This window comes from Molothrus aeneus, chromosome 5, assembly GCF_037042795.1.
Source record: "Molothrus aeneus isolate 106 chromosome 5, BPBGC_Maene_1.0, whole genome shotgun sequence".
Taxonomy (NCBI): domain Eukaryota; kingdom Metazoa; phylum Chordata; class Aves; order Passeriformes; family Icteridae; genus Molothrus; species Molothrus aeneus.
Window position 1 is genome coordinate 5,485,212 of NC_089650.1, and position 24,137 is coordinate 5,509,348.

General features: G+C 46.9%; 1 protein-coding gene across 1 annotated transcript in view; it reads left to right on the forward strand.

Moving 5' to 3' along the window:
• Positions 1-24,137, forward strand: part of CACNA2D4 (calcium voltage-gated channel auxiliary subunit alpha2delta 4) — a 119,845-nt gene that overhangs the window by 42,070 nt on the left and 53,638 nt on the right. The window contains exons 20-27 of the mRNA XM_066549571.1: positions 967-1,028; positions 1,716-1,783; positions 1,900-1,945; positions 3,410-3,507; positions 5,669-5,762; positions 6,708-6,803; positions 8,871-8,998; positions 12,996-13,076. Coding sequence (XP_066405668.1) covers positions 967-1,028; positions 1,716-1,783; positions 1,900-1,945; positions 3,410-3,507; positions 5,669-5,762; positions 6,708-6,803; positions 8,871-8,998; positions 12,996-13,076 — 673 coding nt within the window. The remainder of the gene's footprint in view (positions 1-966; positions 1,029-1,715; positions 1,784-1,899; positions 1,946-3,409; positions 3,508-5,668; positions 5,763-6,707; positions 6,804-8,870; positions 8,999-12,995; positions 13,077-24,137) is intronic.

A 24,137-nucleotide genomic window follows, 5' to 3' on the forward strand; every position in this document is an offset into this window, starting at 1 on the left:
GGTTACAGCAGGCATGACTTTCCCTGGGGAACACTGAGTTTTCTGTGTTCACTCCCCGTCTCCCACACACATCCTCTCACCTCGTTCTCAGACTGGGTCTAGGATTTTAAACATATTAGGGTTCATATAGTGGCATAAGGCTTGGATAGAAACTTTCCAGAAACTTTTCTCCTTTGGAAAAGCGTTCCACTGAAATCAACACTTTCCTACAGGAAAAGGCCAGTCTGGCAAACAGATGAAGTTCTGAGGCAGCTTTCAATAATCTGAAATGTCTTCAGTTGAAATGTCAGTCTGAAAAAAATATTTGTGTGCGAATCAAAATGGCTTGGATTTGAAACAGCACTTTTTTTCCAAATTGAAAATGTAAATTTTTTTTAACTGATTTTTTTTTAACAAAATTGGAATATGCTAATGTTTTGTCCCACTTTGGTGTGAAAGCAAATGTCAGGAATATCAGCATTTCCTACAGGAGTGGGGAGACTTGGCCCTGGCTGCCCACCCACGCAGAGGATAGGTTTGCCATTCTGCCTCTCCTTCAACTCCACTCCTCCTTCCTATCTGCCCCTGAGCCCCCTCCAGCTGGAGATGATGATGATGATGTGCAAAGCTGTCAGGGTTGCTGTGTCTAGCAGAAGAGCAGCAGGGCCCCAGCACATGTGCTTGGAGAGGGCGAGAGGGAGGGCAACTTCCCCCCAGCCCTTCCTGCAGCCAGTGCAGGAGCCCTAGAACAAAGAAAGGTTTATCTGAAGCCCTTGTTGGAAAGATAGAGTGGCTGCCTGGATCCTGAAAGTCTCGAGGTGCTGAATATGCTGAATACTGCACATTCATGCCAGCCTCCAGCCAGCCCTAGCAGGGTGTGAGGTGTTGGCTTTGCTCAGCCTTGGGGACATTATCCCAGGCCCCCATCACCACTATGCCCTTGCTCTGTCAGAGGGTCTCTCTTACTCATTCATTCTCTTATTTCAGAAACGAGTTCTCTTCCTCACCAACGATTATTTCTTCACGGACATCAGTGGCACACCCTTCAGGTGAGCAAGGACTCGTGGTGCCAATACAGTGTATCAGAAGTCTGATCAGCAGATCAGTTCCTTCTCTTCATAAATATTGCTTACAAGACATGAGTAGAGCAGTAGGAATAAATGACTTCTTTGTTCCTGTTGCCATTAAATTATTATTTGGGGTCAATTCAAAAGGAATATTATTATTTAACTGAAATTCAGTGTCTGACAGCTATACCTTAGGTAAAGCATATTGTTTTATTTCAGAGAAATGAGACAGCTTAAATTTTCATTTCCATTGAATATGGTTTATGGTACTGGTGTATGGCTTTAAAAAAAACTCAACATTGTTATACACTGAAAATTATAAAACAGCAAATAACAAATGAAGGAAATTGTGGGGAAGAGGGGCAGGAGGGGGTGTTGGGTTTTTTTTCCCCCAGCTGAAATTGTTTAAAACTGGCAGAGATTTGAGAAATGTTATCGTTGACCTGAACCTACAGTGTTGGCCAAAAAAATTGTCACCAGTAATGCCTCATAACTCTGCAGACAGGTTCCTTAGCCCCCTGTGCTGAAATCAGATCTCACTTAATCCTCTTCTGATGATGTTCTTTTCTTTAATAGCTGTGGAGGGAGTTAATGTCATTAAGGGTTGTAACTGCAGGCAATGACACCTTTCCTTGCTGACAAGCCCTCTGTTTTCCTTCTTGCCTGCAGCCTGGGTGTTGTGCTGTCCAGGGGGCACGGGGAGTACATCCTGCTGGGGAACACTTCAGTGGAAGAAGGTAGGTTAATCTGAAAGGGACAGGAGAGCTACTCTGAATGTCACCAGTTCTCCTTCAGAGCCTCTATATGTCTGTCTGCTTCCTCACTGAATACTCCACGTTCTCTCTGGTTTCAGGTTTGCATGATCTGCTCCAGCCAGACCTGTCCTTAGCAAATGAATGGTAAGTGCAAGAAATCCTGTCAGTGACACAGGACTTTGTCATGATGTTTGGGCAAAGTTCCCAGCAATCTGGTTTGAGTTCACCACCCTCTGTGGCATAGGGAAAAAGCAGTGCTGTGCAGGTGCTGTACCTGCAAAGACCTGATTGTCTCCAGGCAATTGACTTTCCCTTCTTCCTTTGGGAGATCCCACCAAGACCTGGCACATTCCTCTCCTAAGAAACAGCTGAGATTTATCCTCAGTCTTCTGTGCTCACACTTACTTTGTTCCTCCTCACATTGCTCAGAATTGTCTTACAAAACCTACACTATGTCAGACCTGTTAGGCAATTTTGTTGCAAGCTTGGTGAGAGATTGAAATGCTTTTTTAAATCCTAGTTTATTTTTGGTTGGCATCCTTCTGAACTGTGCCTAGACCTAACTTCTAGTGAACAGGGAGGTGATTTATGACCCCCATTTCAATAGCAAGCAGAACTTACAGTTTTGCTTGGTTTGGATATGAAACAGGGTGAAGCACGGCACTTTCCATTTACTGCTGTGAGGTTTGGGGTTTTCATGAACCCAACATTCAGTCCCACTCAGTCACATGAACCCAGGCTGTATCAAAGCCAAAATAACTATATTCAAGCAGCCCTGCACCCCTTCTCACCTCTCATTACGCTGTCAAGTTTCACAAGCAGCACACTTGAGACACAAACAGCAACTTCTCCTTCTTCTACTCCTGACTTCAGGTGTCAGCTTACCACACTTTACATATTCATTTCTCTTAGACTTTTCTCATAAATCACTCCTTTCAGCCCCTTTATGACTTTTAATTCTCTCTTATAACCCCTTCCTCTCCCTTGTCCTGACAATGGAGCAGTCAAAATTGGAAGCAGGATTAGAAGACTGGTTTCTTTCATAGCACAGAGCATTTCTAATACATCCTTTTACTTTTGCCAAACTGTGTCCTGAGGCTCCTGCAGTTCTGTCCCCGTGGGACAGCTTTTGTTGTCACCATATCTCACTGCAAGATCATTCCTCATTGCACACTTTGTTCGTCTGTCTCTTATTTTTTCTGCTCCTAGTCTGGTCTCATGTTGCACATGACCCTCTGCTTTTCAGGTCTCTCCATCACACTGTTATTGTCTGCACAGGCACATGTACACATCTTACACAACATAACACAGGAAACTGCTGGCAGGATTTGGAACAGCTCAGTTTTGTTGTGAGCTGATGCTGGAGAGCACAGCAACCCTGCTGAGCACAGCAGTCAGCTTAATTGGTGTTTGGTTTAGTGGCAGGGTTTGACTTACAGCCACACTGTTAGCTTTAGAGTGGGCACACCATGCAGCAATGTAAAAGTGAAGACTTTTCAGACCAAGGTTTCTTGCTGACTTTCTTTTCACAGTTATTATCATCCAGAAGCCTTTTTTTTACCATGGTTTCTCTTTGCCCTTTTGGATTTGTTCTCCCCTTCCCACCAGGATTTACTGCATCACCGACATTGATCCCGACCACCGGAAGCTCAGCCAGCTGGAGGCTGTGATCCGTTTCCTCACTGGAGAGGAGCCTGACCTGGAATGTGAGTCCCAGGCACTGCAAGTGCCCTGCTGGGGTTTGCCTGTACTCTCACAAGGGAGAGGGGACTGTGACAAACTGTTTGTCTCAGACTGAGCCCCTGTGGCACTTGCTTACACAGGCAGGACTGAACTCAAGCCCAGATCAATTCACAAGTGGAAATGAGCTGAGGATCCACCCCCTTGTCTCCATCAGAGGATTATTTTCTATTTCAAAGCTGACACATAACTCAGCCTTATTGGAGGTCTCAGCACAGGAAATACTGGAAAATGGAAGGCTTGAATGGAGCTTGGCAGCAGCTGCACACCAGGTTTGAGACAGAGTTAGTGGCCTAGAGGGGACAATGGCAGTAGAAGCCAGGAAAAGTGCTGAGACAACTCAGTTTCCCAGGGACACCAGGCATCATCCTCCAAGGGCTCACTGTGCCCTCTGGAGAGATGGGTTTTTTTAGAACAAGGATTATTAATTTTGTTTTCCAAGCACAACAGGTAACTGATCCAAGAGAGAAAAATGGTTACAGGATTATTATCTTTCCTGCTCCCCCTGCTGCTCATCCCTTGCAGCAGGTCCCATTCTCCTGCAGCTGATAATGCACCACTGAAGAGTGGGATCTCTATGGGGGCAGAGATGGCCAGCTGTGCACAGGAATTCCTTACAGCAGTTTGGTTTTAGGATGTCCTTCAACCCCCTCAGTTGTGCCAAGTACAAGCTTTTGTATGTAAGGCTGCACCTCAGAGGCTCAAACTTTTGGCACAAGCATGGGAATCTCTTAAAAGCAAAATCAACTGTAATCCATTAATCCTTCCTCTCTTGCACAATGTGAGCAGAGCCCTCCTGGCTGTCCTTGGAGTGGGCTGGAAAGAGGAGGTGTATGCTTTGAAGAGGCCAGGGAGGAGGAAAGTTTCAGGAGAGCTGATATGAAGAAATATACAGGCTTAGAAGTGCTGTGGAGGAAAAACAAGTACAACTTGAACACATGAATCCTAGACATGGGGGGCCTCAAGAGGGAAAGATCTCATGGTCGGGTCTGATTTTGAAGCTTGAATAACAACAGCTATGGAGAGAAGGATCCTGAAATTTGTGGGAAAGAAATTTGGGAGAACTTGAGCTAAAACATTAAGGGACACCTGGGGAATATCAACCCACAAAGTTTCAGTGCCAGAAACACTGAAATGATGGGGTGGCTCCATCTAGGACAGCACTGAAAGGAGCATTTCTGGGACATGATGGTCACCATGTTCACACAGATTAAAACAATTAGGGCAATACAGAAACAAAGCAGGTCAAATAAATGGAGCTCTGGGGCATGTCATTTGGCACATGACAATACCTTGAACTTTCCTAATCACTTCTTAGCTCCAGTGCAAAGTGGATTAGATTGGTAGCCTGGACTGGCTTGAGCATCTGCTGAAAACCAGGACAGGAAAATGTTTTGTGACTCACAGGAAGAAAGGTGGGCTAACAGAGAAGCCAGTGAGCAAAGGGACAGAGTAGAGACCATAAAAAAGTTTCTAGTGGTTTTGAAGGGAGCTACATGAGTGGAAGGTGTTGGCTGGTATCCTCTCTACAGGATGCCCAGAGGGAAGGTCAAGGCAGGGATTTGAGGCAAAGGCTGTGGACAGCCTGCTCAATAAAGGATTCCAGTGACAGTCTAATGAATAACTTACTTGAAAGCCTCTCACTTGCCCACACTTGTTTGGGCACCACACTTCCTCAGAGTTTGCAGGGTAACTGGTCTGATGATTATGGACATTAGGAAGAAATTCTTTACAGAAAAGGTGATCAGTTTTTGCAACAGCTGCCCAGGGAGGTGGTGGAGTCACCATCCCTGGAGGTGTTTAAGGAAAGACGTGGCACTCAGTGCTGTGGTTTGGTTGACACGGTGGTGTTGGGTCATAGGTTGGACTTGATGATCTCAGAGGTCTTTTCCAACCTCATTGATTCTGTAATTCTGTGATCTTGGCTATAACATCTGCTCCTGTGTTTTTTCCACCATCCAGGGTGTTAGGACCTCTTCTCTGCCCTGTAAGGGGAGGCCTGTTTTTTGTGCCACATTGATCCATTGTCCTGGACAGGCAGATGCTCCTTACCAAGGGACTCCCTAAAACATCTAGGGAAAAACATGTCTTTCTCTCCTGATTTTTGTTGTTCTTTTTTCTCCTTAGGTGATGAGGAGTTGGTCCAGGAAGTGCTGTTTGATGCAGTGGTCACTGCCCCCATGGAGGCCTACTGGACAACACTGGCCCTCAACATGTCCTTGTAAGTGTAGGAGACATAAATATGGATAGAACACTGCTATGGGTTTATGCAGTGCCTGAAATAGTCACAAACTTCTGCACAGCATACAAGAAACTGTAGAAATAGCTCCAAAAGCTGATAGAAATAGCTCAATAGCTTTAGAAATAGCTTGAAAAGTGTCTCTCGGGAGTGAACTCCAGTAAGCTGGGCCACCTTGGGAGAGTCTTTAGTTTGGTGAAGGTTTTTCTAGTGGAAAAAAGAGAGATTGGTATTGTCTCTATTGGTGGTACCTCCAGACTGAACCTCAGGAAGATAGTGGACAGACTGGCTTCAGTAAATAACTTTGTATTTCATTATTTCCAGTGAGGCACCTGTTGCTTGTGGTGTCTTGTATCATGTCACACAGATCTCCTTTCAGCAGACAACATGCTGCTTACTGATATACATGGCCACTGGACCCCTGTCCCAGTTCCTTGTATCCCTACACAAACAGAAGCTGAGCCAGTGACAATCCTGCTAGGACACACAGTTATCAGCACAGCTTTTAAACAGCTACACCGACACACCCTCTTTAGTCCCATTCTGCTGCCCTGGCCATTCTCTGCATCCCTGATCCAGCCATTCTCCTGCAATTCCTCTCCTGCACTTCAGCCTCATGAGAGTAGCCTGGAGCAGAGCTAGCAGGGGCAGAGGAGCTTATGGCCTACTTAAAAGAGAATGAAATAAGCAGACTTCAAAGGTTTAAATCTGAGCACAAGTCTTAAACCTGCCAGTTGTCAGCCAGTTGTCCCCTCTTGCCATGAGCAGGGAGGAGCCACTATCACTCCTGGTGTAAATGGGTTACATTGCAAATGAACTTGGGACCAGGTCTCCAGATGTGGCTTCAAGTTTGAAAGGCCCTCACCCTGGATCATGGCTGTTCTTGTGAGAACTGTTTGCTTCTGCTTGTGTATTTCTCTTCCACAGGGATACTGAGGCAGGCATTGAGATGGCATTTCTGGGCACTCGGGCTGGGCTCATGAGGAGTGCCCTGTATGTGGGCTCTGAGAAGATTTCCAACAAGTAAGTCCCTCAGCTGCATTACAGGGTTTCTGTCTGTCTCTGGAGGGCCAGCATGAAACCACCACCACCCTTAGAAATGCTTTTGGGGAGACAGAATGGAAAGGAGCAACACCTTGATGGCATTAATGCTGATTCACAGAATCAGAGTAGGGGGCCTTCGTCTTCCTCTGGTCCTTTTGAGTTTTTCTTAAAATACTGTCCCAAAGTAGCAGTCATTTGAATGAAACCCTTCAACCATTCCCTGACTTCAGTCAGCTGACAGAGAAAATGCCCACAGTTACTCCATATCCCCAGGACCATTTTGCAGTGCAAAGGCTCTGCACTCCAGTGCCCCAGCGACATTCCAGCTTGGCTGTGTTTGATCTTTCTGTCTCAATTCCTCTCCCAGATTTATGCTGGTCTGCCTCTCACGCTGCCCACATGGCAGCAGCATCCCAGTGCCTTGCAGTGAGGCGTTAAGCGATGTGACTGACATCTGTCACATCCCATTCACTCTCTTGTCCTCTCCCTCAAGGCAGAAGGATGCGTGCACTGAAGGGTTTTGACATGGAAAGGGTAGTTTGCATTCTGTTGCATTTTGGATATGCATGCTGCTGTAGGAAAGGATGGGTCACAGAGGCACACCAGCAGATGGAACAGAAAGGGACCATGTGGGTGGTGGTCATTACCTTCTCAGCAGCTGTTTCACTGTCCCCAAGTTCCCCAAACATGAGTTCTACCCTCAAGCTCTGCTGTGCCTGAAAAGTGACACTCTTCATGTGTTTGAAGCAGTCTGAACAACTCAGAGTAGTCAGTCTCTGGCAACAGGGGAGAAATGCTGTGTGCTGCAGGAGGCTAATGTGATAATTCCCGCTGCTCATCAGGAGCAGCATTCAGTGCTTCAAACAGTCACAGTAGAGACAGACCCCCACATATCTCACAGGAGGAGCTTCTGGAATCCCCTGAAAGGAAGGAATCCTAAATGAGGAATTATTATGTCAAAATATACAGCAAAACAAGAGTCTGAAAACAAAGGGATTTGCCAGGCAAGCTGTATGAACCTCCAGGGAAGCAAATGACCTGATTTTTATGAGGTCTCGCTTGAGCACCCACTGCCTGTCTTGTCATGCTCCCAGGGCACATCCTCTTGCCTTCAGAAGCATCTCTTTGCTCAAGCACTTCAGTTCCTGCCTCTCTGGGAACCACAGAATCATAGAATTTGTTGAGGGATTGGAATGGACCTTTAAGATCACCTGTTCCCAACCCATTCTGCCATGGGGAGAGACACCTCCCACTAGACTAAGTTGCTTAAGGCCTTATCCAGCCTGGCCTTGAACACTGCCAGGGCTGGGGCATCCACAACCTCCTTTAGCAACCTGTTCTGGCTATCTTACCTAAATTTCCCCTCTTTCAGTCTGTACCTATTTCTCCTTGCCCTATCCCTGCAGTTCCTAACAGAGTCACTCTCCAGCTTCCCAATAGCCCCCCTTCAGATACTGGAAGGTTGCTATGAGGTCTCTGCTCTGAGCATCTCCTGAAGAGATGAGCATTTACACACAGTTGTGTAACGTTATGTTTGGGATGTGCGGTTTGTTTTTGTAGGAGACTGCCTAATCCCCTTCCCTCACCTGCTCCCCGTTCCCTGCAGTAACTAATGGCCACAAGCACCTGTGCTTCCCTCGCCCACCTGCTCCCCCGGCACTGCGGCGCTGCTCGCGGGCTGTCGTTCCCGGTAACCCTTCTGTCGTTCCCGGTAACCCTTCCGTGCTGCCCGCTTCCCTCCGGCCCTGCCCGGCCCTCGGAGCCCGCGGGCGCCCCGGCCCCACCGCCCGCCCGGGGCCGCCGCCGCGGGCCTGGCCCGGGCCAACAGCGGCACCTGGCGGCGGCCGCGGGAGGCGCGGCGGGCGCGGCCGCCCCTCAGGAGCGAGGGAGAGCCCGGCCTTGCCCCGGAGGGACAGCGGCGACACCGCCTGCCCTCGCCCGTAGAAAAACCCCGGGTGGTGGGGTGTGGGCGATGCGCCCTGCCGCAGGTGTCCCACTGCGTTGCCCTGAGGAGAGCTCCGTGAGCAACGCGTTCTCTCCCGGCAGGAAATTCCTGACACAGAAGGACAAGGAAAGCATCTTCACCATGGACCACTTCCCTCTGTGGTACCGCAGGGCGGCCGAGCATCCCCCCGGCAGCTTCATCTACAGCATTGTCTCAGAGGATGAATCAGGTAACCCCCCAGGCTAAACACGGAGCAGACAGAGGGAAAGAGAAAAAAGCTCTTTTCACACCTCACATCCCACACGGCACCCATCCGGATACCTTTATCGCTGCCTCCCGCCTAGTGGGAAGCGCTGGGACCTGCCCTCTTGGTGTTACCTTCACACCAGTGAGGGGCACAGAGCTCATGGCCAAGATGCTGCAAGATGAAGCTACAAGGTGTGAGGAAAGCAGTCAGGAATGAGCAATGCAGGGCTACAGAGGAGGAGAAGGATGGAAATGGAAATGCAGGGCTTGGGTAGATGGAAAGGTGTAGAGAGGCGGGAGCTGGGGGAGCACAAGGTACTTGTGGGGCTGGAATACACACGAAACATGAGAAGGAAACAGGAGAGGTATTGCAGAAGGAAGGAAACACAGACATGTGGCCAGGCTTGGGAGGGAACAACATCAGCCCTGCTGGATGGCAGTAACAGCTGGCACTGGTGAGGGACCAGCCAACAGTCAGGAAGTCTAAGTTCAGAGGGTGTCATTTTTTCCATCACCACTTTCCATGACAGGAAAGGATGGGTTCGTTATAGAAGATAGTGGAGGAAAAGGGTGGAGAAGGAAGGCTGTTCCACAGCATTGGTGTCCCACACAGCAAAGTTCAAACACTAGAGGAAAGCAAGGAGTGGCTTTTCAATATCTCTTGCTTAAGGTGTTGGTTCCTGTATATTCCTGTGAATATGCAGGGCCAGCCAGGACCTTCTCAAAGGCTGGAAGAGAGCAAAAGAGCCTAAAAACAAACAAGCAAAACAAAATATTCATGTGAGACTCCTCCACACAAGGCAAAGAGCCCCTCTGTGCTCCTCCCTGGCCCCCAGCTCTCCATCTCTGTCACAGTGCTCAGCACTGTAGCTGTTAAAGCTTTTTGTGGCACAGTGGTGGGAGTCTGGTGGGTGGGAAAGCAAGTAGCAAAGAGAAGAAACCAGCCTGGAAGGCAAGAGATGAACCAGAATGTATAGGGAAAGGAATGGAAAGAGAAAATACTCAAAACCTACAAAAGCCTCTTTCTCCCCAACACCCTTTCATCTCACTTAAAAAGCAAGTGTGGAGAGAGGGGGAGAGATGGCAGGAGGGACCTTTCACTCCCCTGCAAGCCATGGCATCTGCTCTTTGGAATAGAGCGTGGGTTGGAAAACCAGGCAGTGCCATCCCGTGGGACTTGCTAGGGCAGCCATTCCCCAGGCCACAGTAGTCACTGCTGGCTAAACACTGCGGTTGTGGCTTGCTGTGTCTTTCTTAGAAGTCACAGCTAGTTTTGGATAAAGACTGAAGACAAGGAGCTGGCACTGTTCTTTGTGTTACATGGCCATGGGTCAGAAGCTTAAATCAAGTCCAGAACCCCACTCACCTGGAAACCTGGTGCCTGCAGGCACCTTGTAAGAAGTAGCACTTGGCCCTGAAGACCTTGTGCCCTAAATTGTAAAGGAGATTATTAGTGTTTAGGGATGAGCAGCTGGGCTCAGAGAGACTGCCTGGGAAGGGCCAGGAAATAATTCCCAGTGTTTCTGAGACAGTGGTTTACTATAAAGCAGAGTCCAGGCCCTTCCTTGACATCTGATGAAGCAGGGCTGTCCCACATTTTAGCCAAAATAGGCCACCCAGTTTCTTATTAAATCAGATGCTGAAGTCCTCTTTTCATGTTTTCCACAAGTCCCCTGCTGTGGCAGGAGGTTTTCATGGCAGATGGGCTTCTAATCACCTAAGAAGGAAAACCCCCAACAGCTCTCTGTTGGGGAGGAAACCAGCAGGAGGTGACTGCAGGTCATCAGAATCATTTATGCACAGCACCTCCTTCCAGTGTCCAGAAGTCTCAGGAATAAAAGGACAGCAGGGAAGCCTCTGCATGTCAAGTAGCACTGTTCTTGCAACCCAGATTTTTCATGTGTTAGGTGGGATTTTTTTCCTAGAGACCCTAAGTATATTTTGCTTCTTTGTCCCATCCTCAAATAAGCCATTTGAGGTTCACTATTGTCCTGGTTTAGGGCAAATTTGGGAGAAAACCTCTAAAGGGATTTCCTCTAGAAAGAAAATTCAAGTGGCTCCTCCCACAACCGGTTCCAGAAAAAAAAGATTTCCTTGGAGAAAAGTGGAAAAAACAGTCAAATTTTAATTTAACAGGTGAAGGATTCATCAGCACAAAAAAAAAAAACCCAACCAAAAAAAAAAAAAAACCAAAAAAAAAAAAAACCAAAAAAAAAAAAACCAAAAAAAAAAAAGCCACCAATAATAAACAATAAAACCTCTTGCTGCTCCAAAGAGCTGACAAACTCAGCAAGTCCCTTGGTGGGCAGTAGCTCAGCTCACTCAGTCTCTGATCAGTCCCTCCAGTGCTGGAAATGCCTCGGCCCAGGCCCGGCCCGGTGCCCACAGCTGGAGCTGCTGGTGCTCTGCTGGGTGTTCTGTGCAGAGCAGGGTTAAACAGGGCCAGGAGAAACAAAAACCACAGTCCAGGGAACTTCTCTGCCTCAGCTAGCTAAAAACTAACTAAAGGCAAAGGAAAGCCCTGTCCTGCTGTCTGTCCATGCTGCAGCAACACAGTCCAGGAGCAGGAATGTGGAGGAGTGAGTGCAGTCCCCCAAACTCCACGCTTCTTTTCTCCCCCCTTTTCCCCTTGGAACCAGTCTCAAAGGTGCAAAACCTATTATCCAGCATATACAGAACAGACAGCTGGGGATACAAGCATGATATAGCCAACCCAGGACAACCATAAAGGCAGGATTGTGCTCAAGGTGTGTGAGCTGAGTGTTTAATTCACAAAGGTTTTACTGCTTTTGACACACTTAAGCAGGTTAATCTGGCTTTGATCAAAAAATAAAAATAGTGAGAGGCCTAATAGTGAGGCTAAACTGTGGTAGGCACTGAGTTGTGCTCTGGACACACCTATAATGATGAAGGCAGACATGGAAAGCAGTAACAAATGCTGGAGTTGTGGGGAAGGAAAGAATCCCTGACCCATCTGTCTAAGGAAGAGATTTCCATAGAGCATGCAAGGAGGGAACCAGGTGCAGACTACATCAATCAGACTGGCCTTTAAACTGTCCCCTGGCAGTTCCCAAAGAGGTGCCCCAGCTGAAGCTAATCTAATCACTTAAAAAATATATAGAAATGGAATCTGCCACATGGAAAATTGCAGGCTGGAACAACTGCCCTGACAAGGAGAGATGGAGTTCAGTTGCTTGAGCCTAGCCAGCCATGTGATTTTAAATGCCCCATGGGAGCTCAGAGATCTGCACAGGGCTGGCAGATGTGTCACAGGACCTACAGGATGCTTAAAGCAGCAGCTCAAGAATAACTGGGAGACCCTGGGGCATCAGAGAGTTTAGGCAACAAAGTCCCAGAAGGCTTTGTTTCTAAAATGGAGTGTGCTCTGGAAGCTGCTGTGTCTGCAGTTTGTAGTGCTGGCCTGGCTTGGGTAAGACTTTGACATAAGCCCGGCCTTTGGTGTGCAGGTGTTGTCAGAATTACCTGTCCTGCTTCTCCTCTGTCTACAGGGTTTAGATGGTGCATTGAGCAGAACAGCTCTCTGGTCTAAGAGAAGCTCTACATGCTCAAAATCAAGGAGGCCAGTCCTCCACATTTTATCACAGAATCATGGAACATTTTGGGCTGAAAGGGACCTTAAAGGTCTCTTAGTTCCACACCCCTTGCTGTGGGCAGGGATGTCTTCCCTGAGCCCAGGTTGCTCAAATCCCCCCCCATCCAGCCTTGGACATTTCCTTTATGTTGAGGATGCCACTTTTATTATGAGCCATAAAGAAGAGAAAAATAAAATCTGCTCATAGCCCATTAGGCTGCTTTTGTGTCTTGAAAGATGCAGCCCTCAAAATTCTGGGATGTTTCAGAGTTGAGGAATATGTACAAACTGTCCTGGATGGGAAAATGTGGGGGCAAGCTGGTTTTGCTGCATTTTATTCCTCTCTGGGGGTGAGCTAACCAAGCCTGCTGTATTTGTGTCTTGACAGAGGGGGGTGGCCTGCCAAAAGTGGTGACAGTGAGCACGGCCGTGTCTGTGTCTGTGGATGGGAAGATGGGAATTGCTGCAGGTAGGACATTCTGGTTTCTCTTTTTATCTTGAATGAAATGGCTGCATCTTGCATTGGGTGTGGGAGCTGAGAGCTGTTAGCTTGTCATTCAAGGGAAGTGACAGGAGCCACAATAGCTTGTGGTATTGAGAGCTAGGCTCAACAGAGAATAATGGAGCAGGCACTGAATGGCTGATAGGCTTCTGAAAGGAAAATGGGCTGCTTGAATGGAAGCTTCCCATCTCCAGTGCTGGTGAATTTGTGGATTGAGACTCTTTCTCTGGAGCAGGAGTCGGTTGGGAAGTCTGTGCAGGTTTAAAACATTGCAGGAAACACTTTTGGCTTTGGAACAGCTTCATATTTGTGCATACCTGTTATTATCTCAAATGAAAAATAACTTCTGGTGGAATAGGCATGTTGCTAGAACTTCAATTCAGAACTATAGATTGCCAAACTTATTGCTGATCTGAGCTTTAAACTCATTTTTGCAGACCTTCACTAGACTGAATCTCCTTTTGGAAAATTCATGTAGCACATTATTTCCAACAGAACCCCAAAGCTTTTGAAGATTTATCATTTTCTGTACTTATTGCTTCAGCCTTTATGGAAGTGCATTGAACTTAGAAGCAAAACAGAGCAGGCATTTACCAAAACAAACCATTATGGTAACCCTGGCACCATATCCAACTTAACCACTCAGCATAGGAGTACTGGGGTAAGAGAAGATGTGGCTCCATGGAAATTGTTTTAGACCTGCAAACAGTGACTTAAGGAAGAGGCTGATGGAACAGGTAATGGAGTTGTTAGTATATGCTGTGATGCAGAGCTTCTTGGGAAGGAATGGTTAGTGCTAATGGAGCCTTACATGGTGGAAGGAATGACTGACAGAATGGACACCACACCAAACAACAGCTTTGTTACAGGGCCACCCGTAGAGAGAAGCAGATAGGCAGGAGGCCATACAGCAGATACCTTCAGATCACAGTCTGCCATTGCATTTGCCCAGGCTGGGTAGGAGACAGGGAATGTTCTTCAATACTACTAGTCAGTGAAACTATAGCAAATTAATTTCATCTGATGAAGCATTCCTTAGTTTCCAGGATTTCAGTAAGTTCTAGCTGACAGTGATACTCCTTAGTTATCACCTGGGCATTGAGAAACTACTTACACGGTGAAGGAAGTGTTATGAAACAGAACATTTCACTCTTATGCTCAAAGCCAGAAAATTATTATGAAGTCTGCCCAGAGGCACCTGTGAACAGAGATGGTTTCAGCAAGTTCACATTAATAGGTGCTTGGATGATAGAAACTGCTCCCAAAACTGATACCAGCTGACACTGTTGTACCCAGCAGAAAATGAAAGAGCATTGAAACAGCACCAAGGGCCTCTGTACAGCACTGAAACATTTTTCTAAGTATTATTTTGAGAGGAGAAAATAACTTTTTTTTTTAAAGAAGCTTGTTTTTCATGATCTTTTTCCTTGCCTTTCCTGACCTGTGGGTTAGAGCAGAGGCACATAAGCAGTTCATCTGTTCTGTGGTTCAAGCCCAGCTGGAAATTAAGCACCACACAGCCACTCACCCCTCCACCCTGGTGGACTGGGGAGGAGAATCAAAGTAAAGCTTTCAGTTTGAGATAAGAATAGTTTAATAATTGAAAATTAAGTAAAATACAATGGTAAATGATGATGATGTTAATAATAATAATAATATTAGGGAAAAACAAGCAATGCAAGATGCAATTGCTCACCACCCACTGATCCGTGCCAGACCTCTCTTCCCAAACCCAGACTGGTCCCTCTTCTGGGTAACTCCCTCCCATTTCTGTAGTGGGCATGATGTTCTATGGTGTAGAATGTCCCTTTGGTCAGTTCAGGTCACCTGTCCAAGCTATGGTCCCTTTCAGTTTCCTTTGTTCAGCTCCTCACTGGCAGAGCATGAGACAAGGCAAAAAGCCCTTGACTTAGGATAAACACTTAGCAAAAACCCAAAACATTCTCATTATGAATTCAAAACACAGCACTCTAACAGCCACTGAGAAGAAATTAACTCTACCCTAGCTGAAACCAGGACAATCTGGCTCTCAGCATAAATTCAAGGAAGGAAACTTCTCAGTGGAAGCACTGGAGCAAGAACAAGTAGCAGGAGGATCTGGCCCTGACAGAGCCATTTCTCTTCTGTCAGCAGCACTTTCCACAACCCCTGTGGAGATTTCCACCCACTCAGTTACGCTGAATACCGTCTGTGTGGACATGCTGTGAAAGGGCAGGATCCTTTGCAGAGGGTGGAGGAAACAGCAAAGGATAGGGAAACAAAACCATATTTTAAAACAATAACAATAAGGTGAAAAATCTGTCATTTTTGGAAATGATGCAGAACCAGTTTTCTCGCTGGCAATCACTGAAGCTAAGACAGAGAAATGAATTTTCAATTGCTTTTGTTCCTTAAAGAAACCACGGTCCCTGTCCCCAGCAGGTACATTAGGTGACCTGACCACAAGCATCTTCTGCTACTCTCACACATGGTGGGTGTTCTTCACTCCTGGTTTCTTATGCTTTGATGAAAACAGCCCATCTCTGATCCATGGAATGGATGGGCTAAAGGATAGCATCAGGGCAAACACTATCACCCAGAGGGTCCAGGTTCTTCATGTCCCCAGCTGTAGCCTCCACTGACTTCAGGAGGAGTGCAAGGGTTTGCTGAGGTAGGTTCCATGTGCTGGCTTGGGTGTCAGTTAATGTTTGTGGGGGGTGTTCAGGGAGGAGAAAAGTGCAATATTACCATTTGCTTTTCTAGTAGTGACTAAGGTTCATCATCTGAATCTTTCATCTAGTAGTCATTTTTAAAAAAGGGCGATAACTCGTGGTCACACTACCAATTGAAATATTATTTTTCACTTGAGGGTGTCAGCTTAGAGAGTAAGTAATCTCACTTCCTTTCCCCTCACAGTAATACAATTATCCTGAATGACTAGATTCTGGTTCTAGGGGACTGTGAGGGGCTGCAGCAGAAATGATGCTGGACAGAGCTGCATCACCATCCTGGGTACAGGAGATGGGTGAAGGAAGGGGAGGGAGCGTGGAGGCACACAAGAGGCAATCAAAGCAGAATGGGATGCAGATTGTTGTTATTGTTATTCTGATGGCATCAGCCCTTACTGGGATTGATACCATGGTAATTTAGTCATACTAGCAGAAGTTTGGTACCCAGCACTGGTTCCCAGAAAACCAAATATCTGTGAAGATTTGTAGTTTCTGAATAAATGCAGCTACAGTTCTGTAAAAGGGGAACAACAGAGACTTTTTAAGTGCCCCTGTAAAAGAACAAGTGGTATGAACTGGCCTGTCATTCTGCCACTGATCATTACTGTCACTTGTTTGACTTGATGGTGCTTGAGGGGATTTGTAAGCACTTTGAAATGTTCACTATGCATGCAGGGAAAAATTAAGCTGCAGGATTTACAGCCATGCTCATGGGGAGGGAGTACCCCCAGTGCCCCCATGGGGAGAATGCCAGTTACAGGCAGCATTGGGCCCCTTTTTTCTGGCAGATGAATGGCAGTCCATGGCCAGGGCAGAGTAAGGCAAACTGGTAAAATCAAATGTCCAGGAAGATGACACAAGCCTGGCTGCTGTCAGGGAGTGAGGGAGCAGTCAGATGGAATTAGAGAGCTGTAGTCTGGAGGGCTGAGAGAAGGGATGGAGGGGGAAGCACAAGGGCCTCCTTCCTCCCATTTCAGTCTGTCTTAGCTCAGTGGGAAATCCCAGAATGGGTTTGAGGGGGAGTCCAAGCTGCTCCTCTTGCCATTAGAGATGCTACTCCACACTCCAGGTGGAGAGGTGGCCAAATTCAGGAGGGAGAGGAAGTGTCCTTTGCCCTGCCCTATCCTCACCCCTTTTCATCCATCCTGTCCTTCCCCCATGGGCCTGGGAGAGGTGCACAAGGGGTTCAGGGTACACACAGATTTCTTGGAGGAGCTAAGGCAGGGTACACCTGTGTGAGCTGAGTTGGTGTGGTCTCTTTGGTGGGAAGCCACACAGGCAACGCTGGCTTGACTATACCTGTTTCTTGGAATGAATATTATCTACCTGCTATATTGTGCTTTGGCACTTCAAAGCACTATGCAAACATTAAGTAATGCCTGGATGATTAATTATAATTAATTAGAAGGCAGCTGTTCTCCTGGGATGTCAGTCCGGTACCTTTCACGCACACTAACTCCGTTGGAAATGAGAAATAAGGAATGGGGATGGCATTCTCCCCAAGCCATGTCCTGCCCCAGATAGCACTGTCATCTGCTCCCTCCCCTGAGTCAGTAGCCTGAGGCTTTCTGGTCCTCAGGCTGCAAGGCAGAAATCACATGGAGTTCCTGACAGAAGCTTTTTGTGATTTAAAGCCTGAGTGAAACTGCTGGAATCTGTGCAGGAGTTCAGCTGTCACTTTGGGCTGTGGATGACGTCTCTTTCATTGCCTGACCTTCTGGCTGTTCAGCTTCTGGGGCTGTCAGCTGGCTGCCAGTCCCAGCAGGGACAGGTAGGGTCAGGTCCATGGCTGTCATGTGGCAGGGATGGCAAACAGACAATGAGCCATGCACATGGTGCCCAAGAAAAAGAATCCAAATGGGCACTTGGGAGATGCGAGTTTATTTTACACAGCACTTCTCTCCTCTGTTGATATTGGAAGTAGCTGCTCTTACCAGCAGTTATTGGACCACAGTGAAATCATTATCTCATGACACCAGCAATTCATGGAGATGTATTTGGGGAGATCTCTGGGTAAGCTCAAACCAGGGGCAGAGAAGAGAAATGTTGTCTCTGTTTTAAAGACAGAATTTTGGGACACTGAGTTATCAAGACCAGTATTTTCAGAAAAGCTCTGTACTCACAGCAGGAGCAGATTAAAATTTTTTTTTTCAAAAGAATTTGAAACCTATCAGTCTGAAAAGTAGGTAATGGTAAGTAATTTTGCCATTTTACCTCTGCTTAAAATCCAGCCTCTGTCAGTCTGATAGAAGCTCTTAATTTGAAGAGCAATTCCTGGCCAGCTTGATGTCTCTCCATCTCTTCCTTGGTCTCCAATTTTGGCTACCTGCTGTCTGCTACCAGCAAGCAGGAACAGGAGGTGCAGGTGGCTTTTTCAGCAGGACTGTTGCTGTGGCATCTTTTCAAGCTAATCTGCACACAATTCCATATTCCTACAGTTTTGTTGTTTGGATGGATAAAACATTTCAACCTTCTCTCTGGAAAGTGACAGTAGCACCAGTAGAAGCTGTTAAAATGCATGGAAATAAGCTCTAATAGCATAAGCACCTTTTCCATGGAAATAGCTACATATAAACTGGAGAATTAAAATTATTTCACTAGGCTGGTTCAGAAAGCAGCATTAAGATACCCATTTGAAATATGAGGATAGCTGATCTCTTGAATGTGTACTGCAGTATTCAGAAGGAGTGCTGTCCCTCTTTTTGTGCCGAAGGTTGTGCCAAAGTTATCTCAGTTCAGAGACTTCTGTGAGTCCCTGAGGCATCACCAGGTGCCTTTATGGAAATCATGGTCCCCCTGGCATGCCTTTATGATGGATAAAAAGAAGGAAGACAACTCATTTTTAGCCCATCACCTGCTGTGTCTGGTCTCTGCCTGATGCCAGCCCCTTCTGGCAATCCCCAAAGCCCGAGCAGTTTCTCACGCATCCATTTGATCCAACAAAATCAGAGCCATCTGAACAGGCCGTGCCCTGGAAATGAGTCATGGGAAGTGTTAGGAACACTCCTATGGCAGAAATACTGCTGGTTTTAGTGCCACCAGCAGCTGTGCCCTCTCCACCTCTCAGCACATCTGTCTGGAGGCTGTTACCAGGGGGTAAGGGCCTAAGGGTTGAGATGTCAGTGTCCCTGTAACACGTTAGGGTGCCAAGCATCTCTTGCATTCTTCATCCCCCCCATCTGCCTGCCTGCCACCCATTGCATTCTGCTTGCACACTGAGCCTTGGGGGACACCTGTAAGCACCCAGGCTGCTTTTTGGGGTGTTTCCAGGGCACACACAAGCTGTTCCATGAGCCAGACAGTAGTGAGGTGGTTGCGTTATTTTGCACTGGCTCTGGTCTTACAAACTTTGCCTTTCGTCAGGGTTTGGCATCAGTGCTGGGGCCACATGGTTCCCTTTTCAGAGCTGATTATCCTCCAGCCAGCTCAGTGAACAGGAGAGAGAGCAACATCTGCCTGCAGAACTCCAGCTAGATGTCTCCATGCACAGATAGTAACTGGGGACAAAAGGGACAAATAAGTCTATTTTGACCTCAAAAGAATGCTAAAAAAAGTAATGTGAGGCATCTTTCATGGCATTCTTCTCACCCTGGCTAGACCGTAGCAATTTCCTTTTCTTCCATGGTGTTTGTGCAGTCTGCATAGGCTGTGGGATCTTCAGCATGGGGACCGTGCCTCCCCGCTGTGTGTGCAGACATTGTCTATTGCCTTGGGAGGAGTCCTTGTCTGGGGAACAACTGAAGACAATAGCCAATTCTGTAGAGTAAATATTTCTTTGTAGTCTCTGCTGAGTGCCTGACTTTTTACACTGCACCACTTACCAGGGAAAAAGCTCTAAGAGAGTGAGCCCTGCCTTCCTCAGCCCTTTCAGGGAATTTTCTCAGTGGGACCCCAACAAAAAATTGTGAGCCATGAGTTTTCCCATTTAGGGTCTGGTGAGGCATCTGTCCCAGGGTATCCTCAAGCCCTGTATCGCCTGTTCCAGGCTGGAGCTCCAGCCCAGGACCCCATTCTTGCCCGTGTGTAGCAGAAATCTTCTTGCTTAAGGTTATCCATCACTGCTGCCTCTACAGCTCCACTGATTGCCATGGCTGTCACTCTTGGAGCGAAAAGAGCCCTTGACACTGACTCAGGAGAGACTTGCATATAGCTGGATTTTTTAGATTGGCACCCAGCGCCTTTGCCATGTTGCCTTTGCTTGCAAATTATTTGATATAATTTTAATTCCGAGCCGAATTAGAGCAGTGCACAGGTTGCCATAGCAACCATTACCTTGTGCCTTTTGGTCTGACTCATTGCAGACAATTACTCTTGTGCTCCAGGATTCACAGATGTGATAGGAGAAGGATCATGTGCTGGGCTTTCAACTTTTTTTTGCTTTTAATTTCCTTCCCAGCCTCTCTCTTCCATTAACTCCTGCCTACCCAGCATCAGCAGGGCCCTGTATCCCCACCCAGGGGTGCTCGTGGGAGCGCATTGGATGTGTGGATAAATGATGTGTGAGGTGATTTGTGCATGCATGTGTGTATCTGCATACATAAAGAGCTGCTCTGCAGTGTGTTGTGAGATCCCTGGGCTCCCATCTCACTGGGGACAAGACACTCAGAACCACAGAGTTCAAATTGGCACTTCCTCCTGTCTGTGATGTTTTCCAGGTAGGTGCAGGGTTGATCCCTGTGGCCATGGAGTTTTACCCTGTGTGCAGGGGCTGACAATGGGTATTTAGGGGGACTGCCAAAGTAAAGGTAATGAATGGTGCAGGACCTTCATTTGAAGCTGTGTGAAGATCCACAGGCTGCCAAGCAAGTGGCACTGGCACCCCTGACACCACCTAAATCCGTGTGAATGCAAGGCCAGTTCATTACCCTGCTCACACCTGTCCTCCCAGCGCCCCATGTCTTTTATGCAAAGTGCAGAGGGTAAAATGCTGTTGTCTGTAGCCTTAGCACAGGTATATCTGATGTCCTGAACTCTTAGCACCTATAGTTCAGCAGAGGAGCAAAGCCATGTGAGAAGGTGCCAAAAAGGAGCAGTTCTGTAGATATGAGGATGAAGATGGTAAATGTCACAGCAGAGAAGGTTATAGGAAATGTCTTGTATGATGATGTAGCTTAAATTCAACCAAGGCAGAAGCAGACAAGTTTTGCAGGGTGAGAACCTCAGAATCTTAGCAGATCTGAGTACAGCTCCAGCCTCCTCATAAGATACATTCTTTTAGCCACCAAACTCATCCTGAATTCTTTTTCTCCTGCCCTACCTCTCACCTAAGGCACAGATCTCCCTATCATAAGGCTTTGTAATGGGACTCTGGCTGCCATCCCTTTCCCTTCAAAAGACCTTTTCCTTTTCTTCCTTTCCCTCACTGGGACACAGAAACCCCACTCACAGGATCACAAATAGTTCTGGTTAGATGGCACCTCTACACTCTGCTGCCCAATGTGTGGAGGGTGTTCTGGTGTTGACTCATGGCACTGCCTTCACAGGCAGCAGTGCAAAGTCTGGAGTGTGGGGAGGGAGCAGTTCAGCTTTTGGGGACAGTGTGAAGCCCCCGTTCCTGTGAGGATCCCGATTCTCTTGCCCTCCATCTGTCTGTGACAACAAGCAGCTGCTTAAGCTGGCTCTGCAGAGAGATTGTGTGGAATGGAAAAAAGGCAGACAGAAAAGAAGGCTGCCTTGCCTAGTCCTGCCCTCCCTTAGAGGTCAGAACTGTAGGGATAAAGTGAGGATTGCTTACACATCAAGCTGAGCTAGACCTTGCAAAGGAGGTTAAAACAAATGGCTTAATATTCTTCAGCTATTTGGGGAATAAAAAAAAAAAAGAAATAAGCAGGGCCACTTCTGGTCAGTAAGAGTGAAGCTGGGATCAAGGAGTCTATAGTCTGAGCAAAAACCAAAGAAGACTCAGTGCCCAAGTTATTGATAAGGACAGAAATATCATCCTTGGGGAAAGAAACAAGCTGAGTGCTGTGAATAAGCAGCTCAAGCTGATTAGGGCACTCACAGTGCTGGGCCTGGGTGCTTTCTGACCCTGGGAGAGCTGGCATGTGGGAACACACACAGCAAAGGGCTTTTTTCAGCTCTGCACACAGTGGTGACTCCATGCAGTCTGCAAAAGTGAAAATTCAGCAGTTAGGATTAAAGAAGGATGAGAAATAAGTTTGTCAGGCTCAGACTTTTAAGTGTGACCTCTGCAATGTGTGTAGCACTTTAGAGGAGCACTTCAAGGAAAATATAATTACCAAGCAGTTAGGGGGAAAGAGAGTCAAGCAATATGAGTTTATCAGTTCTGGATAACACCAGGCCAAGCCAACATCCTTCTTTCAGATTATTGTTTTTGTGGAAGGCAAAAGAAATTTCAAAGGTCTCATCTCTGTATTCCAGTAAAGCATTGATACATGCCACATAAGAAACAATTAGTTAAACTGGAGAAGATCAAGTGAGGAGGAGTTGTAAGTAACAGGGAGGGAGAAGTCAATCTGAGAAGACAGCAGCAGCAAGATCACCTATCAAAATCTAGCAAAATGTTCCTTGTTACACTCCCCATGGTCACCCATGGGATTGGCCTTTGCTAATATTACCCTGAGACCCTGACTCAGATAGCTGGGGAGAGGGAAGGAGTATCCTGGTGATTCAACACTAGAAGGCATTGCTAGTACATGGAAGGACCAGGATATGTAGAGGAAGCCTTATTTGACCTTGGCAGGAGTGCCAGAAACAGAATGAATTTCAGTAGTACGACAGACAAGGTCATACGCTTGACAGCTAATAATAGAAATCTTCTGTAAGCTGGGAACTCTCAGAGATCTGGCAGGGAGCACAGCAAGCAGGACTGGAGGCAGTCCTTGTCTTCTGGGAACTGTTGAGCCAGTTTTGCCAAATCTCAGTGAGGATCCTCAGTGTGAATCATCAATATAAGCTGCATTGCTCCCTGATGTCCACATAAATTCAGGGAACCATTGTTATCTGCCAAGACCTGTCCTGAGAACCTTGCTGAAGGGCAGCTGGGTAGACATAGTGGTAAACATATCCTGAGAAAGTTCAGGAAAAAAGTGCTGGGATCTTCTGGATCTTCTGTATTAGGTGATGGTGGCATGATGGTGAGTCACAGTGCAGTGCACTGGGGACAAAGCAAATGCTGTTCTAGTGCTTAGGGAGGTGTTCCCAGTGGAAAATACATTGATGCTCCCACCCAAAGCCCTGTGAGACCTCTCCTGTAGTCTGTGTTACAGTTTTGGTCAAAGAAGTACAGGCTGAGACAGGAGCAGACAGGATGGGCAGATGATGAGAGGAAAGGGAAGTCTGGCATTGGAACCTGGAGCACCCAGCTTGTTTAACCACATGCAGCCAAGGACAAAGCAGACAGGGTTGCTCGATTTAATGCACCTTGGAGGACACATTTAAACTGGAGCACATGGTTGTATGGAGATAGTCTAGTACAGACAGGCTAGCAAAATACTTAGGGTGCAAAACTAGAAGTGGGTTTCTGTCTGTTAGGGTAATGCAGCTTTACTGAGAATCTGAGGTATAAAGACAATGGATTTAAGCTGGAGCTCGTGTAAGAAAGTGATGGTACCTTGAATAGAAAGAGCTGAGACTCTGTTAGCCTGTAGTCCCTTGACCAGGGAACAGCTGAAGTCCCTGATCTCACCACGTCACAGAACAAAAACCAGCCACAAGCAAGGTAAACAAACACTCAGGGAACTTCCCATTCCCTGCAGCATTCTCCTTGGGCACTAGGCTGGGCATTCTTACCCTATAGTTCCCACACTCCATGATTTCAGCCATGACTGAATAAAAATAAGCTTGTTAATGCAGCTGAAAGCCCCAGCACAGCACCTGGGAGGCCAGAAGCTAGGGCTGACCTAAACCCCTCTCTCAGCGTTTGACATTGTGATGGTTTCTCTTGATTGCTTTGGGTTTTGCAAAGTAAAGAACAGTGAGTAGAAAACCTCTGCTTATGATAACAAACCTTTAAAAAGCAGATGGGGATGTGGGGGCTGGTGTGTTTTGTGACATTTGAGTAGACCAGAGCAGGGAGAATCTGAGAAGCAGCTGGTCAGAGGCACTCATTGAAAAGGGGATGATCAGTCACAAGAAGACAAAAATAAGGGAGAGAGAGAAAAAATAACTGGGGAATCCAAGACATTTATGTCCAGTGAGAGATATGAGAAAAACAACCATATGAGGCTGTGAGTGGATGAAAAAGTGGAAAATGCTGGAAGGGGATAATCCTTTTAAATAAAGGGCTAGATTTTTCTTGCCAAGAATTGTATAAATCTGGAGGCTCATGTTTAAAATGCACTGAATTTATACTAATATA